Source organism: Pyxicephalus adspersus, chromosome 2 (genome assembly GCF_032062135.1).
Source record: "Pyxicephalus adspersus chromosome 2, UCB_Pads_2.0, whole genome shotgun sequence".
Taxonomy (NCBI): domain Eukaryota; kingdom Metazoa; phylum Chordata; class Amphibia; order Anura; family Pyxicephalidae; genus Pyxicephalus; species Pyxicephalus adspersus.
Window position 1 is genome coordinate 113,233,424 of NC_092859.1, and position 19,740 is coordinate 113,253,163.

Genomic DNA, 19,740 nt, shown 5'->3' on the forward strand with positions numbered 1-19,740 from the left:
ATGAAATATCTGCTGTCAAATAACTATATCAACATCATCAATGCCATTTACACTGCTAATTGATCACAGGGGAAAGGCAGATCAACCAGATTTGACTGTCTGTCTAATTGTTATTGTACAAGCGAAAAGCTGGAGCTAAGGAATCATTCTAAAAATAGTTGCACACTATCCATCATCATATCATAGGAATATTTTGATTTTTAAAAAAATATCTATAGTCTATATTTATCAAATAGTGAAAATACTAAAAAAAAAACTAGATCAAAAGGAGAAAGAAAATGTATTCAGGCCATATGTAAAAAAAAAAAAATTGTGTAGAGCAGTGTTCTTTTTTAGGTTTTCTCCAGAGATTGCTGGGGGTTCTTTGAGCACTCAGCAGGTTGTGACTCTCAGGTCGGTTTACCAGATACCAATGATCTTTTGGCTATCTGTAACGGTGACAGTTTTCCCAATAGCCAGCGATGTAAGATACATTCCTCCCACTGACCACCAAACTAATATATTATGAGTTGTGGATATAATATTTATAGCAGGGGTTCCCCAAGACCTGAGTGTTATTTTAAGGGTCCCCACATGTTTAAAAGGGCAAGAAACAATGGTTTACAGTATTACATTATTTATTACAGAGCATTTGCTAATAAAGTATTATCTTTAAAGTGAACAACTATATTTTATTTTTATTTCCAAAGAAAATAATCATCAATATGAGAATACAGCTCAATCTACCAAAAATTGCTTTCAGGAAAGTCTCACATTTTCATTTTATAACTGTGTGGACAGGGCAGACTTTTTATACAGTTGTACTTATAGTTGTCTTTTCACTTTGAGTCTTCATCTGGAGCCATCCAAGGAAATTTCCTGCAATAAGATTAAAATAACAACTATCTTAAATGTGCTAACCACACCCAGAACAGTTTTTAAAAGCAAACGCTGTGTGTTCTGGCCAAAGCTGAAAAGCAGGATGGTAAATTCTGGCATGAGACACTTTTAGTTAACTGCTATGAGAAGATGGTGCCAGGAACACCACAGAAAACCCACCAGAGCTGAAGGTTCCAAGTAAAAGAGGAACAGAATGTTTTACCCTCCATGAACGGCAACTCTATTGTTGTAGTATATAACTTTTAGGAAATCGATTCCAGGTCTGCTGCATTACCCAGCTTCTCTGATGAAAGTGTATTCTCTCCAACCTTGGAAAACTTTAATAAATCAGGCCCAACGTCTCTCTGCTCCTTCACTCTCCTGCTTTCCCTGTCTGTGTTCCTACACCTTTTTTCTATACTGCTACTTTCTGGTGACATCTCACCCAAACCTGGTCCCCCACACAGCTTCCCTCTTTTCTATACTTTCAGCAAGATACTCCCTTCTCCTAACCTCACCCCTATTCACCCTACCCATAAGTTCTTACCCCCTTTCTCTGACAGTATGGAATGCCAGATCATATGATGGCAATAAATTAACTTCCATACACAACCTTCTCCTTTCTAAATCTCTGAACTTTCTGGCTCCCACTGAAACTTGGCTTTCCTCTTCCGCTGCTGCTCTCTCCTATGGAGGCCTGCATTTTACACATAACCCCAGACCTGGCAACAGAGTAGGCGGTGGCGTGGGTCTCATTCTCCCACCCAACTGCACATACAGAGTCCTTCCTACTCTGCCCTCTCTCATTTTCACCTCTTTTGAAGTCCACTCAAAAGAGGCCCAGTATCACAATTTTTAGATAACTTTGCCTCTTGGCTCCCACACATTAATTCCCATGGCCTGCCCGCCCTCATCCTTGGTGACTTTAATGTTGCAGTGGATTAGCCCAACCATCCTTCCTCAGCCAAACTGCTTTCCATCACTTCCTCCTTTGGACTCACACAGAACATAAACGGCTCTTCACACATAGCCGGACACACTTTAGACCTGGTATTTTCCAAACTCTGCAACCTCACCCTCCTTGACAACTCGCCATTTCCCCTCTCTGATCACAACCTTATCACCTTCAACCTTTTGAACTCTTGCCCCCCTTTGCCACATCCCAGACCTGGCCAATGGCAGAGAGATATCTGTAACCTTGACCACTACCTATTCTCAAACTGCCTTGTGTCCCTAATCCCCTCCCTCTCTAAAATCACATCTTCGGATAAAGCTGCCACTCGGTTCTCTGGCCCTGGATAAAGTTGACCCTGACACCTTCCGCTACCCCCGTCCCTGGCACAACAATCACACCAAACAGCTACAAAAGACTGTTCATGCAGCTGAGTGCAAGTGAGGGAAATCTGGCCTCAGCACTGACTTCATGGACTACAAAGCCAAGCTATAAAACTTTAACACAGAGCTCACTGTCACCAAGAAAAATTATTTCTCCGCTGTGATTTCCTCTCAGGCTTCCAACCCACGCAGCCTTTTCTCAACAACTTACCCCCTTCTAAACCGCACACCTGCTCCCCCCACAACAACCTTCACTGCCCAGGACATTGCCACCTACTTTAGAGAGAAAATTGACACAATCAGACATGATGTCTCTGCTCACCAGGCCACTCCAACCATATCAACCCCTTCCACCTGTAAATGATCAATGACCCCCTCAGCCCTGTTACTGTGGATGAGGTTTCCTCTCTTCTCCCATCACCTCCATCACCTGTCTGGTTGACCCAACTCCCTCTGATCTACTCCGTGCCCATTCCTCCACCTTGGCCTCTGCCCTAACCAAACCATTCAACCTCTCCCTTTCTACTGGTATATACCTCTTCGCTTTCAAATATGCCATAATTCTCCTATCCTGAAGAAACCCACATTAGACCCCTCCCTACCTTCGAACAACTGTGCCATGTTCCTTCTCCAAACTCCTTGAGCACTACAAAAGACTCACCGCTTACCTGAGCACCAACTCTCTCATTGACCCTCTCCAGTCTGGTTTTAGAGCTGCCCATTCCACTGAAACAGCCCTTACTAAAGTGGCCAATGACCTCATCAGAGCTAAGTCTCAAGGCAACTTTTCCCTCCTCCTTCTCCTTGATCTTTCCTCTGCTTTTGACACTGTTGATCACCCCCTTCTAATACAAATCATGCGCTCCATTGGTATCAGTGACACTGCTCTCTCTTGGTTTGCTTTCTATCTGTCTGACCGCTCCTTTCAAGTTTCTTTCAATGGTAACTCCTCCTCGCCCACTCTCCTCCCTGTTGGTGTTCCCCAAGGGTCAGTTCTTGGACCGGTCCTCTTTTCTCTGTACACCTCCTCTCTCGGTAGTCTCATATCCCCCTTTTGGCTTACAGTACCATCTGTATGCTGATGACACTCAAATCTATCTGTCCACCCCTGACCTGTCTCCCTCAGTCCTGGATAAGGTCTCATGCTGCCTGTCAGCCATCTCATCATGGATGTCTGACTGATTCCTTAAATTCAACCTGGATAAAACAGAACTCATCATCATCCCCCCTCAAATTCCAAATCTCCCCCTGACATATTTCTAACTGTTAACAACACTGTTATTCGGCCCTCCCCTCAGGCACGTTGTCTTGGCGTCACCTTTGACTCTGCTCTGCCCTCTCATTTACCCCCCATATTCAGAACATTTCCAGGTCCTGTCAATTTCACCTATGCAACATCTCCAAAATCTGCCCCTACCCTACCTGTCCCCAGAGACCACTAAACTCCTTGTACACGTTCTTATCATCAGGACTACTGTAACCTCCTCCTCTCTGGTATTCCGCTAACTCGACTCTCTCCTCTACAATCTATTATGAAAAAAAGATTGGTTAAATCAGCAAAAGTTTTAGTGGCATCTATGTGGTTTCCATAAAAAAAAAAATGATTCAGAGGCTGGGTGAACGGTTTACTATAAATACTGCAATGGTTAAACATACATTTTTATATATTATGTGTATATATCCACCTAAAAAGAAGGACACCTGAGGGGGAAAATGTGAAAGTCTCTATAAATCAGAGACAGTTGGGAGGTATGCCACTGTGTACCATAGAGAAAATGTGCATGATTACCTAGAAACATTGTGTCCACCTCCCTATAGTGTCCTCTGTTATGGTGTCCTCTTTTTCCTCCTATGGTACCCCCTTTTATAGTGCCACTTGTTATGGTGCTGTTGATGCCCCCCATAGTCCCCTTTGTTATAGCATGCTTAGTTACCCTGAACTCTATTGTCCCTGGTGGAATGCCCTCCGTTAATGTCCCCTCATATAGTGTCCCCTGGTATGGTTCTCAATTAGTGTTCCCTCTTATTATGTCACCCTCAGTTAGTGTATCTGTCCCATAGTTCCACCTGGTATAATGCCTCCGGTGTCTTTCACCTGCAGAGCTGGCAGCAAAGCATGCTGGTCAGTGTAATTATTCGTATAACACTACATGCTGCTGTCCATGATCTTCTGCATCCTCCTGACATATCTCTGCTGTGCCCTGGACCAGGAAACTTGCACTGGGAGAATTGTATAGGCTGCCATTGCTGAATGGCTACTGACTCGCTAATGCATTGCAATTAGGAATTCTGAGTTTTCTCAAGCACCAGACTTTCTTCTACTGCATGTTTGTTCCTGGTCAATTGGTTATACTTACAAAAAACTGCAAGCAGACAGGTTCTTTATTTTTTATTTATTTATCTTATTTTAGAAGAGACAGAGAATGTATTAGTTATGTATTAGATAGGTTATGTCTTTTCTGCAATAAAATAAACTTACCTGCCTGCTTGCTTTTTTTTAAACTAAACCGACCTCTCCTCATTGCACTGCTGGTCCTCTTCTGGGTTCAGGATCTTTGGCCATCTGGATTGGCCAGGCTGGAATAATGTAACTTCTGTTAATGCTCTTTAGAGTTCTTTCTTTTCCAGCGGCCTAATATGCTTAATAATAAACTGTCTTTATATAGCACCAACAGCAGCGCTGTACAATAACTAGGGGTTGCAAATGACAGACAGACACAAACAATGACAGTAGCGCACAATGGAAGTAGCACACAATAGGAGGGGCTCATGCATGGAGCTGCACATGTGCAATTAAAGATTTAGACTTTAGCAATAAAGAAGCTGACTTTTTTTAAAATAAGTTTCAGCTTTGAGCCCTACCTTTTTTTTTTTTACAAAAATCACCAAGAATTGCTAACACTATCCGAAAATAATCAGTCACTAATGATAGGATTAAATGGAAATATTAGACCAGAGCAGCGTGCTTGAAATGTGAATGTCTGTCAGTGAGCAGGGAGTTAAACCCTGTTGAGCAGTGAGGGTGGGCGCAGGACCTGTGAGGCAGGAGGAGGTGCAGGGAAGAGATGTACAGCAGACCACACACACTCTTCTGCTTCTCCTGCCTCAGCTACTAATCCTCTATGTTTGGAGCAAGCAGGGCAGAAAGAAGCCAAAAGACCAAAAAGGAAAAAAAACACCCATGTTACCCCAAGCTGCCAGCTCTAAAGAAATTCACTTTGGGCTGACTTTCACCCTCACAAACAGCAAGAATGCGAGGAATTCATCAAGGCGAGCAGGAGTGTGGGCCTGCTGAAAAAGTGCCTTGTATTAGTACAGATTAGTGTATCCTAGCACCAGGTACACAGAGTTTTCCTGAGAGATGGAAAACATTGATGTAAACATAACAAAATATGTGCAACTGCTAACATTTACTGGACTGCTTGAACTTTTTACAGAGATGCTGAAGCAGAAATTATAATGAGGTTTTGTAATATTCTCCCACTCTGCTTTTTTTTATTCTATCATCAATGGAACTGCCCTGATTATCTGTACACAGTGTTATTATTATTATTATTACTACAGTTTTTATATAGCACCAACATATTACGCAGCGCTGTACAATAACAATAGCCATGTCACTAGCTGTCCCTCAAAGGGTCTCACAATCCAATGTCCCTACCATATTCATATGTCATTAACACAGTCTAAGGTCAATTTTGGGGGGAAGCCAATTAACCTTGCTGTATGGTTTTGGCACAGCATTGTATTCTTTTGTGCCATGTCTGTATCTGAAAGTTGTAATAAGCACCCATTTATATTTAATGTACTAAAATATTTAATGCAGAAAAATAGCTAAAAATTAAAATAATAAAACAGGTACTTTAATGCAGAAGGGACAGGCATAACAAGGCTGCTCGTTGATTCTCATATTGGAACTACAGTTCCCTTCCTTTTAAATCATGAATATATAATAATGCATTACATTTACATTTCTCTAGATATATGAGCTTGATATATGATCATTCAGAGCAGCTGCCATGGGCATTGTAATTTGCACATAATTTGATGAACTTTCTGGAAACATATGAGAAAAGCTATAAGAGACATTAGAATGTGAGCCCCTTTGAGGGACAAGACTATGGACTGTAAAGTGCTGCATAATATGTTGGTGCTATAAAAATACTGGATAATAATAATATTAAGAGACTGGATTTTCCTCTTTTGTGAAGAATAGAATATGAGACCACCATACTCACACTTTATTATTATTATTATTATTATTATTAATAAACAGGATTTATATAGCGCCAACATATTATGCAGCGCTGTACATTAAATAGGGATTGCAAATGACAGACTAATACAGACAGTGATACAGGAGGAGAGGACCCTGCCCCGAACTTCACTACTTTAAAGATCTTGTAACTGCCTGTAGCACCCAAGCATTTTTAAGCATTTTCAAGCAGCACCAATTCAACTTTATGGAGACAGTAGGGGGAGCAAAATGCCCCTGGACATATAGGCCCTGATTTATTAAAGTTCTCCAAGGCTGGAGAGAATACACTTTCATCAGTGAAGATGGGTGATCCAGCAAATCTGGAATGGATCTGATCCAGGATTGAAAACATTTGCTAACAAATAGCTTGACCTTTAGGAAATCCATTACAGGTTTGCTGGATTACCCAGCTTCACTGGTTAAAGTGTATTCTCTCCAGCCTTGGAGAACTTTATTAAATAAGGGCCATAGGGTCTGATGCTGGAGAAGATAAATTATCATGAGTGAACCTGTGTAATCCACCAAACTTGAAATGGATTTCTCAAAAATCATTGCTCTTAGTTGGCAAATGTTTTTAGTCCTAGACCCGATCCATTCCAGGTTTGCCAGATCACCCAGATTCTCCCATGATAGACTATCTTCCTAAGTCTTTAAAAAAATCAGGCACAAAATTTGTTTCAAAAAACAAATGAAAGATCATGAACTGACCCATTTGGTTCAATGTTATGCTTTTTATGGTAAAAACACTTAAAACCAGTTACAAAAACTGCTAGTCTGAAGTCAGCCTAAGACTATACATTGTATAACAATATATCTTATGTCACAAATACAGGTGTCTGGATTTCACATCTCTTTTCTCATTTATTAATAATGCAAATGATCTAGCTGGATACAAAAGTATACACATTCGATCATGAGGATGTTACCAAGCAATTTAAATATAAATTAGATGGGAGACCTATTTGTATATGAGTGATTTTGGGAATGGACACTCCAGTGTGGCTTCAAATACACATGCCCATTATGTGAAAACCCTTTATTTAGCTTATCAGACACATCAGTTTTATTAAATTATACCTACATTTCCAAATAATCCCATCTGAAATAAAGATTTTATGTTTTCAGCATTACGCCTACTGTGGCATCATAATATTGGCTGGGTGTTGCAGTACTGGGTATTACATCAGCTGGGTATTGCAACAGCTGCCCCGACTTCAGAATTCTAACATCATATCTTACATGATATTATTGACATACTAGAAGAGTTAAAAAGTTACAAGAAAAGTTGCTATTGTATATGATCTACTTTAGCATGATCATTTTGACTGTGACATAACAATAAAGAATGAGAGCACAGTAAAGATGATGTCACATACTACCTAGGAAATCACAATATCTACAATGCCTGCAATATTGGTTATGGCAGCCTATAGAATCAGTCTGATACTATGATGTCATAATGCTATTAACTAAAATATATATGACCCTAATATCACAATAGTCAGCAGAGCCGGATCAAGGATGATAGCAGAGACCACGACAAGTGTAATAAACAGGCCAGGATTACGATGGGGGAAAGGAGAAGACAGCAGGGTAAATAGGGGGTCCACAGGGCAAATTATTATGGCTGGAAGGGGTTTCCTGGTCACTGGCTTTTTAGGAGAGTGGCAATGGAAGGTATAGTACAGGTTATGCATGGCCATTACAAATGTTGTGATGGTGGTACAAAACTTACCCTGTTTTGGAAACAACCACCATACTCTTTCCTAGTGGCATGGCATGGTGATAGCAGAGGTAGATTTCTCCTAACCCACAAAATCCAGAACCTGGAGTAATTTGTGTGGCTTAGAAATAGATGCATTTGAATAGGGGTAGTTGAACCATCTTTGTAGATTGCTATGAGCAGCAAGTTAAAACACAAAGGCACTTACTATTTTGCCTGGCAGCGTCAGCCCTAACCTCCTGCAACAGAAAAACAGATAACAATAAAAGCTGACAGAGGTTCCAGTATTCCCCTACTTAACAAAAACATTTTACTTCTGTCTGTATTGTTGTTAAAGAGTTTTCTTCACTTCCTGTCCTGGTGTAACAAACTTTCCACCAGCCAGGAACATGGCAAAGGTTTTAATCCCTTCCCACTATCTATAACTAAAAAAACAAAAACTTTGTAGGGTAAACATAGAATATTTTTTATTTATGATTTAATATTATTTAAGGCAAGTCATTACTTTTTGTTTGTCTTTAGTTTTTACACCGATTGGTCCTGTATGTAAAAAACATAAATGTTTTACATTGCCAGGCAAGTGTTTCACCATCATTCACTCATGCATGAGTTGATCACTTTTCATTAGAATTCATTTTTACAAAGAAAAGAACGAATTGCTTTGAATTCATTCCACTCATGAACAGACAGAAAAAAAATGTATTAATTAGAAGAAAGTAAACTTGTCCTGCCCTGCCCTGAGTTTCTACTGCCAGTGCCAGCACATTTGCCATGTCTCTATGCAGTGACTCACTTGTTAACATTTACACCTTAAGCATCAAACTTTGGAGAGCAGAACATGAACCTTTGAGGAACTGCAGATTGCCTGTACATGGGAAGAGAGTGCCCTCTAGAGTTTGGAGAAAAGTACTGCAGAAGTTTTGAACTCAAGGTGATATGATTTTTTTTTTATTAATGATGCACACTTTTGGAACTTTCCACAAGTTTCTTTCACAGGCATTATACAACCCAAAAGAAGGAACCTAAGGGTGCTCCAGAAAGCCTGAATCTCAGGTTGCATTAATTGTGATTGCACCTAAGCACCTTGGTGAGGGCCATAGGGTCTACTCATTTCAATCACCAGCACTGCAGCAAGTGCACAGCTGAATTTCTCCTTCTAGAAGACAGGAAACACAATGTGCAAGTTGGAAAGGATTACAAGATTTATTGGGATATAAGTGCAGAGGAAGGGTTATGATGGTTTATGGCGACTTGACACTTACGGTGACAATCATAGGACTTAGAGATAAATAGTATCATAGAGCAGTATACCTCAATCAGGGTTCATTGGAAACCTAGAGTACCTCCTGAAGTTGCTAGGGGGGAGCAATTTGTGCCTCTCAGGTCAGTTATATTGATATAATTGATCTTTTTGGCTATCTGTAAGGCTGATATTTTTCCCAGTGGTGAGCAATGTAAGAGGCATTCTTCCTACTGACCATGTTATTGTATTGTAAGCTGTCACTTTTTAGAGGGCACCATTCCATGATAAAGGGAATGTTTGACCGATGCCTGGTAATCAATGAGTGTTGACATTTCTTATTTGCAGATGTTTAGTTATCTGTAGTGTTTTTCTTCTTAACATTGTGGTATAATATTTGTAAATACTATCTCTTAAAGGTGCTTTAAGAGGAACCATTGATTTTTTCCCTAGAAAATGCCCTAAGAACAGCCAAATTATAGTTTTTAAGGAATATTCAATGGAAACATGTTGGGATGTTCCTAGTGTTTATTTTACCTATTAAAGGTATATGGACCAACAACAATAAAAAAATAATAACACTATGCAAAGAACAATGGCTTGTAGTAAAATATATAAACTGCCTTTAATGATTTTTGTTCTTGTACTACATCTTTGACATACAATGACCACATACAATGACACAGCAGTCTACATTTTCAATTTAAATGTAAAAGTAAAGTAAAAATGTAAAAAATTTTGAACTGTTAGCAAATCACCACTATGACATAAAAAATACTGACTCAAACTTATTACAAATTACATGATTATCAATACTCTACCCAGACAAGTACAGGCTTCATGGAAGCAGGGCATTGATAAGTAATGCTTGTGATCTCACATTTATAGTGAAAATCTTCAAATCAAGAAGATGGTGCCCTGGAATGGATTGACAGGGTGATGAAGAAGAGACAGACATGGCAATTGAAAACCTTCTGAATTATAAAACACATACAGTAACTGCTAACAATGTTACATTATATGGATGTTCCTGTTTTTGTAAATCTTTACCTATTATTTATTCCTTATTACAACATTTACTTACACTGCATAATGACGGCATACAGTAAGTTACTTACCCTTATCACTTGGTAACTGTTTAGGAGCTGAATTGACAAGATTTTATGTTTTTCAAGCAGATTAGTGCAAGATCTGGTTGGCTGGTGCTACTATTTAACACTATTTATTACAACGTTTAAGCACAGTCTCCTAATCAAGCTGACACCACCAAGCTTTCTTGGCAGGAAAATAAATTGTACAGCTTGGAATTATTTTGGCTGTCTTCCTGGTAAGCTTGTGCTGGATATGTCTTCGTCATAGCTTAAAATTCAATGCTAAGTACATAATACAATCAGAATTTGGCAACCAAGTGGCCAGTGTAAATGCCCGAGGGTTATCCCACAGCCCTACAATGACCATGGGGGGTGGGGTGGGGTCAAGTAATTTTTACACCCAAAGTACTGCTAAGCTAATACCCCCCTTCCCATCTTGTTCTGATTTCATTATTACCAGAGCACCAGAAATGGGGGAAAATATTTTACCACTAAGAAGGAAAATGTCAGTAAAACACTAGATAATTCAGGTATGATTTGTAAGCCTATTAGGATTGTATGCACAGGGAAATATATTTATCCTATGATCAGACACCACACTATTTAGTTCTAAATAAAGTCAATACTCAAATATTTATAGCATAATAGCAAAAACAGGATGAGTACCTGAATATAAATTCTTAGAACATGTTTAAATTCAAGAACAAATATGTATTACATTTCAGCTTACCAGTTCTAAGATTTACTGTCTGGATCAGTTTCTTTTTTTCAGTCTAAGTACATATTCTGCAAGAATATAGAAATACTTGTTCATTTAGTGTCCTTCCAACTTCATGTGCGTGGAACAGATTTCTCAAAGAATTTTATCAGTGTTTTCAATTTTCATCTAAAATACCCTCCCTGTAATGAAGAATTTAGATGAGGACAGGAATCGTTGTTCGTAGTCCAAATCAAGAGAGCTGCCTGGGTTAATACCACTGCTCCTCCACAGATACAGTATATTAAGAACTGTCACTCTGGAACATTGGAGTGTATTGTTAGCAGGATCACCAGGAGAAAAGGAAAAAAGTAAACGAAGGCAGCCATCACATCTGGGGATTGATAAACTTAATTATATCACATTTTTTCTTTTTTTCCTTTGTGGGTTTAGATACACTTACACTTCTTTCTCACTATAATAAAGTGTATTGGTGTTTGTTATGCCACACTGCACAGCCACTTGCATGGCTATCCATTGTGATGATAACCCCATCATTACACTGAATGGACAGAAATGCTTGAGACAGTACAACACACAATTTGGAATATCAGACATTGCTCTCTGTGTCTGATGTCCTGGTGTATCATAGCTTTGCACAAAGTGAGTCCTCAAACTATATGCAAATCTCAGAACTGGATGGACAGAACTACAAACCCTTAAGCAAGTAAAACAGGCCCCTTATATGTATTTATTATATGTATTTAGCTGGTTGGCTTGAATCCAGCTTTATATTGTGAAACAATCCAAAAAAACAATTACAGCAACACAAACCAGCTAATCACAAATATTCTTACAGCAGGTTAGAGCAGGTAAGCTGATTTCTGATTGATTCATAGAAGCTATTGCTTACACTTCTGTTGGCACTGTTCTGCTGAATAAACCCATGTAAGTAAAATATGTTCACATTTTCATTTCTATGGTATGGTAAATCACATTTGATATTATATACTAAAGAACCATATAGAGGTTTGAAAGTTGACAGTACATATGACTACCCAGAATGGTTATTTGATTAGATGTGGTCACCCTGTAATAAATTGTCTTGTAGAAAGCAACACACAAGAGAAGCTGGACATTTGTGTTCTGAGTCTACTTTCACTGAACTCCACTCTATTACATTTCTAGGAATGTTTGTGCTCCATTAATTCTAGCTGATAGAATTAATTCACACAAATAGAGCATCAGAATAGTGACCTCAGCTGTGTACTTGTAGCTGTGCATATTCAGCATTGTATTTTATAGTTTGGTAGCAGATAACCAGGTTTAAATGAAGTGAAGCAAACTGCTGACTGTAATAAAGGTTTTATTGCATAATATATCACACTGCAGGATCCAGCTTTACCATTGCAGGGCCATTTTCCCCACATTCTATTTAGACAATAAATATAAGGATTTCTGTAAGACAAATCTAGTAACTGCCCTGCAGAAACATAGGATTTGTCAAGTCTATGTTATTTTTGATAAATACGCAAATGGTCTGAGCATATTTAGCAATTTTTGGTCAACATATGGGATACAGAGAGATTGATTGTGAAAAGGGTCACTGATAGAAACCTATCATAGCAATCACTTCTGCCTGGGAAAGTAGGAACAAATCCTTTCAATGTGTAAGAAGAAAGTCACAGCAGTCTGAGGTCGACTGAAATGGCTGGTACCGTACAATATGATAATCTGGACGAGAACTTACTTCTAAATCTACCTGCATATGGGCGGTTAAGCCCTTACATAAGAACTGTGTTTTCAGAGAGAGTATTTAATGCCATCCTATTGCTGTACTGGATCCACCAATACTATAAAAGTTTTCAAAGCAAACATTTTATGTTATTCTCTTACTTTGTAAAACTCTGGCATAAATATATTTAAGCTAAAAAAGCAACTCTAATACCATTCTGGCTTTGCATTTTTCCATTTTGACCTTCAAAAATAAATTCATGTCCTTGAGAGTACATAATACTTCAGCAAAAAGCAGCAGTTATTTCTAGAGTATGGCTGAACCAAATCTTTTTGTAAGGTCAGTGTTCTGGATTTTTGCGCTGAGCATCCGAGGACAGACCTGTGACAGATTCCTTGGTGCCTCTTCCTTGCTCCTGGAAGAGTGATTCTTGCCTATAGCAGTGTTGCCCGCTCTCGTTTGGCCTTTTGTCAATACCATGGGTCTGACCGGTGCTGCTGGTTATATCTCTGAAGTTTTACTTGGTCTTTTATCTGGTTAATCAAGACCTGAGAAAGGAGAATTCCAACCAGCTTTGGAAAAGAAAAGAAAAAAATGTTATTAAAATATTAAAGAACAGATGTTAGTCTTACATTTACTGAAGTTATTTTTTGGACTAACATAAGAAAATTTCACACATTCCCTATAATAAATGATATCAAGGAAAATACTCAGTTTTACTGCAATAGAAGCAATTACTGGGCATAATACAGTCACAAAAATAAAAGTATGATATGCCCTCTAACTACCGTCCTTTCTCCCTTCTCCCATATGTCTCCAAACTTCTTGAACGCCTTGTTTACAAAAGATTCACCGATTACCTGAGCACCAACTCTCTCCCTGCCCCTCCCCAGTCTGGTTTTAGAGCTTCTCTTTCCACTAAAACAGCCCTTACTAAAGTGGCCAATGACCTCATCAGAGCTAAGTCTCAAGGCAACTTTTCCCTGCTCCTTCTCCTTGATCTTTCCTCAGCTTTTGACACTGTTGATCACCCCCTTTTATTACAAATCATGAGCTCCATTGGTATCAGTCACACAGCTCTCTCTTGGTTTGCTTCCTATCTGTCTGACCGCTCCTTTCAAGTTTCTTTCAATGGTAACTCCTCCTCACCCACTCTCCTCCCTGTTGGTGTTTCCCAAGGGTCAGTCCTTGGACCGGTCCTCTTTTCTCTGTACACCTCCTCTCTCGGTAGTCTCATATCCTCCTTTGGCTTACAGTACCATCTGTATGCTGATGACACTCAAATCTATCTGTCCACCCCTGACCTGTCTCCCTCAGTCCTGGATAAGGTCTCATGCTGCCTGTCAGCCATCTCATCATGTGTGTCTGACCGATTCCTGAAACTCAACCTGGATAAAACAGAACTCATCATCATCCCCCCCTCAAATTCCAAATCTCCCCCTGACATTTATCTAACTGTTAACAACACTGTTATTCGGCCCTCCTCTCAGGCATGTTGTCTTGGTGTCACCATTGACTCTGCCCTCCCATTTACCCCCCATATTCAGAACATTTCCAGGTCCTGTCACTTTCATCTGCGCAACATCTCCAAAATCCACCCCTACCTGTCCCCAGAGACCACAAAAACTCCTTGTACACACTCCTATCATCTCTCCTCTGGACTACTGTAACCTCCTCCTCTCTGGTATTCTAACCCAACTCTGTATTCTGTATTCATCTGTCATTTGCACCCCCTATTTAATGTACAGCACTGCGTAATATGTTGGCGCTATATAAATCCTGTTTATTATTATTAATAATAATAATAATAATAATAATAATAATAATATTAATAATGCCCTGACAAGCCAAAAAAGTGCTTGGTGTCAACTGGTAGTCAGCCCGGGACTTTTCCACTACTAGAGCATGGAATGTAATAGTCACAGCAAGGAAAGAAATACAAGTACAATCAGATATAATCGGGCTAAAATTGCTCAATGGCATTCTGGAAAAATGGATGATGGATAGAGGTAAATCCTAATGCACAGGGCTATATACAAACCAGATGGCTGTGCACTGTACAGTACAGATTAGGGTAACAGAGTGTACACAATTTTGCATTTGCTTGACAGTAATGGGCCATGGCATCCTCAGGAACAGAGGCTGTTATGTTGCTTTTTGGTACTAGTTTAGATGGGTTGATGACACATAATTATTTGGAATTGGGAGCTGGTATATAAGGTATCAAAATGCACATTTATGAATACATTAACCACGTTCATGTCATCCTCTAACATGGAAGGTCACCAATGTTGGCCCCTTGTTGCTATTCTTTGAGTATTGTTTAAAAATTAAACATAATGGAAATAAAAAATGTAAACTATTGTTTAAAAATTATACATAATGGATTAATGGAAAAAATGTAAACCATAACATTACCTGAGGAATGGCCAGACCCAGCGCCACTCCACCCAGCAAGAAAAGGTTACTGTGCAGCCAGTTAACCAGCCTGTCAATGCAGCCATTGGTGTAAATATATTCCCCTGCTTCCAGATAGTCTAAAGCCTGCATGCCATGTCCACACATGGTGTTTATGACAGTCTGTAAAAAAAACAAAAACAAAAAAAAAACATTTTTACAGCACTTGACAAGCAAAGTTCTACAGGACAACTGCATATGTATTTGAGTCGAATGGATATATAGTTGTCTTTCTCATACATTGCTACTACTTCTCTAGAATATGGTTATTTGATTAAGATAAATGATGCCTGATAATCAATACACATTTTCTTTTTTCTTCCCACTGATTCCCATTGGTCAGTGAAGCAGTCCATCCTGCCAAATTTTGTCCAGAATTCTGCTTTTATGCCTGTGGAAAAACTAATGTTAGCTAAGAATTGAAAAAAACAAGGTATAAGAAGGATGTAAAGCAGACTTTTCTGTGTGTGTTCTTTTTTTCTCACTAGAACTTGAGTGCACAACCTGTAAAAAATTTCACCTGAGCAATAAAGCTGACAGTTAAAATGAGTTAAAGCAAAGGGTTCCCAATGTTTCTCTACTGGGCTTTAAGATACCTGATGATTCTCACACTGTAATCTTCACCCCAAAGCTATACCTAGTGACAGCTCCGACTTTAGATTTACCCTCTACACATCCATATGTGTAAATATTGGATGCAAACAAATGTAATCTGAAATCAAATAAAATATATGTTTTATAGCATAAATAACACATTAAAACTTTTGTAAGCCAGTAGATTTAACATTGGCTTAGCAGGTTAGGTGCAGCTCCTCAATGGCTGAGAACCCATTAGGGCTCTTTTGCAAAATATGAACATATTTTACTTACATGACTCTTAGCCTTTTGGTCTAAAAGCACGCAATGCACCCAGGAGCAGTGAACTGCACTACAGGTCAACATGTTTACATGCATTGCCCTTACTTTGGTGGTGGCACTGTGATTTTTCCTGCAGGGAAAGAAAAGCAACCCAGAGGCCAAAAGCATGTTGCTTCCACAAACCGTGCTGCAACCCCACAACATAGGCAATGCAAATGCAACTGCATGTAAATGAGTACACAAAATGATTTAATTAGGTTGAATGGGAGCAGTTAATGCAATATATGCAAGTCTGAAACCGCCCCAAGTGTCTATGCTACTGGTATGATGATCTACTCATCTAGAAAGGGCCTTCTAATGCAAACTGTCAGTAATTTTAGGAGAACCTTTACATAAATAAATGGCCCTCCTTAACAGTATGGTTAGCAGCAATTTGAGAACCATTACTGAAAATAATTCTATATCACTGTGTATCAAATACTATCCCCACAGAGCACCAAGATGTACCTCATCTTCCTCAGGCAGGCAGCAAGAATATGGAACGGAGCAACGTTCTCTGCTTCGGTTCTCTGATGAACAGTTAAAGTATATATTCTGAGACCAGTCCTTGTAGGAGATGCCTCCACAGCAATTAAACTTGAGAAAAAACAAGAAAACAGAACAATCACTGCAGTCAATAACACCATAGAAAATGCCATAAAAATATATGATAATATATTACCATTAATAAAAAACTAAATAAACTAACCAAAACACATATAAATGTATGTTTCTAATTTTTGCTGGTGATCATTGTAACTGAACACCAATTCAGTTGCAGTTGTAGTTGCAATCTGTTTTCTTCACAGTTCACATATGCCTAGGGCTAATCAGAGATGTAGCTTCCGTCTCACAGAAAGATGGAAATTTGAACCTATGCTGTGTTTTGAATAAGATGAGTCTTTTTTTGCAGTAACTTTAAGTCCTGGATTTGCTTGGCCTGAGTGCAGAGGAACTATTACAGATACAGTGGTACCTTGGTATAAGTCCTTAATCCGTTCCAGATCCTTGGACTTACAAACAGGACTTATACCAAACAAATTTTTCCCATAAGAAATAAAAGGAAAATGATTAATTTGTTCCCATAAAAAAAATCCTGTTGTTTTTGGCATATAATACATTGATTGGGCTGTATGAAATAATTTAAACACTGTCTAATACTAAAGTACATAAATACAAAAGCAATTAGATGAAATAAATGAAAACTTAACCTCACTATACCTTGCTGAGAAGAGTAGAGTGCCTACTAGGATGGTGCTGAGAAGGGAGGAGGAGGAGATGTTATGTAATTCACAGAGAGTTATAGCGCAGGCTGGTCACTGAATGGTAGTAACTGGCATACTGATGCTCGTGGGCAGTCGTGGCTTTGTCCCATGAGAGGTAAGTAAGGGTAGCATGCGGTGTTATGACTCATTTTGACCCATACAAGTTCTATCAAAAATGTTGTATACCAAGCAAAGGTTGTATACCAAGCAAAATTTTCCGTGTCCAAACAGGATTTATACAAAGTTGGACTTATTCCGAAGCGGACTTATACCGAGGTACCACTGTATATTAGATCCTCAACATCTCCATAAAGATAATGGGCCTGATATATTTAGGCTCTCCAAGGCTCACTTTCGTCAGTGAACCTGGATGATCCAGCAAACCAGGAATGGATTTCTTCAAAGTCATTTGCTAGCAAATGTTTTTAATCCCAGGCTAGATCCATTCCAGGTTTGCTGGATAACCCAGGTTGGCTAATGAAAGTGTATTCTCTCCAGCCTTGGAGAGCTTTAACAAATCAGGCCCAATATGTCACTCAGCATGTGCAATTACATATGGGAATTTTTCTAGCTCTCTTTAAATAGTAAGGTGTATTCTGTTTTCATTACACAACTTATTTTAAACTCAGTATTGCCAAGTACTTGACTATGTAATAATCAGATAATGTCTGGGGGAAAGGGCCAGCAGGATGGTGTACAAAGCTTTCATAAAAAAACATAGCAGCACCCAGCACTGTTTGAAGAAGTAATAAAAATAATAAAAATGCCCATCATTCCGTAGGAGAGGGTTTTCATAGTCACACACACACATTTATATATACAAGCTGGAAACGTACCTCTTTTTGACCAAAGTCTATGAGATTCTGCAAGTCCAGATCATCCCTGTAGTGTACAATAGCATTGCTAATCACTTCACTGACTTTCCCCCGAGCCTGTAAGACAACGATTATTATTACACAAAATAGAGTAAAAAATACTTGTTTGTAAAGGATATCTATGGGCCTATATTTGGCATTTGGATGGTGGCATTGAATGCTGTATCGCCCCCTTTAGTAAACCTTCCCCTGGACTGATACTTCTAAATACCTGCATGTCCTTTTACTAGCTGAACAATAATTGCCCCTTTTTATTATCTGGTAGCATTATTTATGTTGTACTGTTTTGTCTGCAGCACACAAGTCTATACACAGCTGTGTTTAAAGCAATCTTAAACCATACACTGTATGGGTTTAGTGTGTAGTGTTATATAATGTATATCTTTAGTACACATATTGCTGTTTAAAATGAATAGATTTTAGTAAGTGAAAACGGAGCTGATGTTCCTGTGTTGCTAATCTATATCCTAATTCGTCTTTTTTATCTTTCAGTTTTTTGTTCTGATGACCACAAACATTGAACATTCCAATCTGTGGGAATATTTTTGTTTTATTAAACTTTACAAACTTGTAATGGAAACAAGAATGTAAACAAAAGTTTCTGAAACAACCTAGACTGAATATTGGATACAGAGTTTAAAGTGTATACCAGTATATCTATCAATCAAAATTGTATTACCCATGTGACTCATATTAATTGCAATTAGCAGGAAAACTGTTATATACTAACACACTTATATTAATTATTACATCAAACATTATATTCATCAAAGGGAGTTTATTATGGACGAGTGTTGCCACAGATCAACAAAAAGGTGTGGTGAGCATTTTTTTGAATTAAGGTCTATTTCTTACGACAAAAAATGAAAGAGTCATTTTGTACAATATAATACTTCTCTCATTTCCAACCCTTTCAACAGTAATACATTTGCCAAGGTGCAACATAAAGAAGGGCTGCAAAAATGTCCCTAAGTCCCTGTAAAAAAACACTTGAAATTCTACCACATTTGCTAGGCAGATAGATTTTTGGAGACCTTGCAGCTTGTTTTTTTCTGGGAAGTAATAAATAAATATGTATTTCTGCCTAAACAAATCAGTGTGTATTCTCTATATGAGCTTCTTAACCTAATATGAGTACAGCTAAGCCTTGTGAATTTCTGTAGTCATTTTTTTTTCTGTAGGCTGCAAAGCATTTATTTAAATGGCACGGGAATTTTGTTTGCTGCTGTAAAATACCTAATTCTGTTTGCTGCTGTAAAAATACCTAATTCTGTACCCTACTTGCTCTGGCTTTGCTTCAACTCCTGAC

General features: G+C 38.7%; 1 protein-coding gene across 2 annotated transcripts in view; it reads right to left on the bottom strand.

Moving 5' to 3' along the window:
• Positions 1–12,551: 12,551 nt before the first annotated feature.
• Positions 12,552–19,740, bottom strand: part of TSPAN33 (tetraspanin 33) — a 28,321-nt gene continuing 21,132 nt past the window's right edge. For both annotated transcript variants that reach the window (XM_072401899.1, XM_072401897.1), the window contains exons 5-8: positions 18,393–18,488; positions 16,760–16,888; positions 15,356–15,517; positions 12,552–13,509 (exon numbers count right to left, since the gene is read on the bottom strand). In XM_072401899.1, coding sequence (XP_072258000.1) covers positions 13,408–13,509; positions 15,356–15,517; positions 16,760–16,888; positions 18,393–18,488 — 489 coding nt within the window. In that variant the 3' untranslated portion in view covers positions 12,552–13,407. The remainder of the gene's footprint in view (positions 13,510–15,355; positions 15,518–16,759; positions 16,889–18,392; positions 18,489–19,740) is intronic.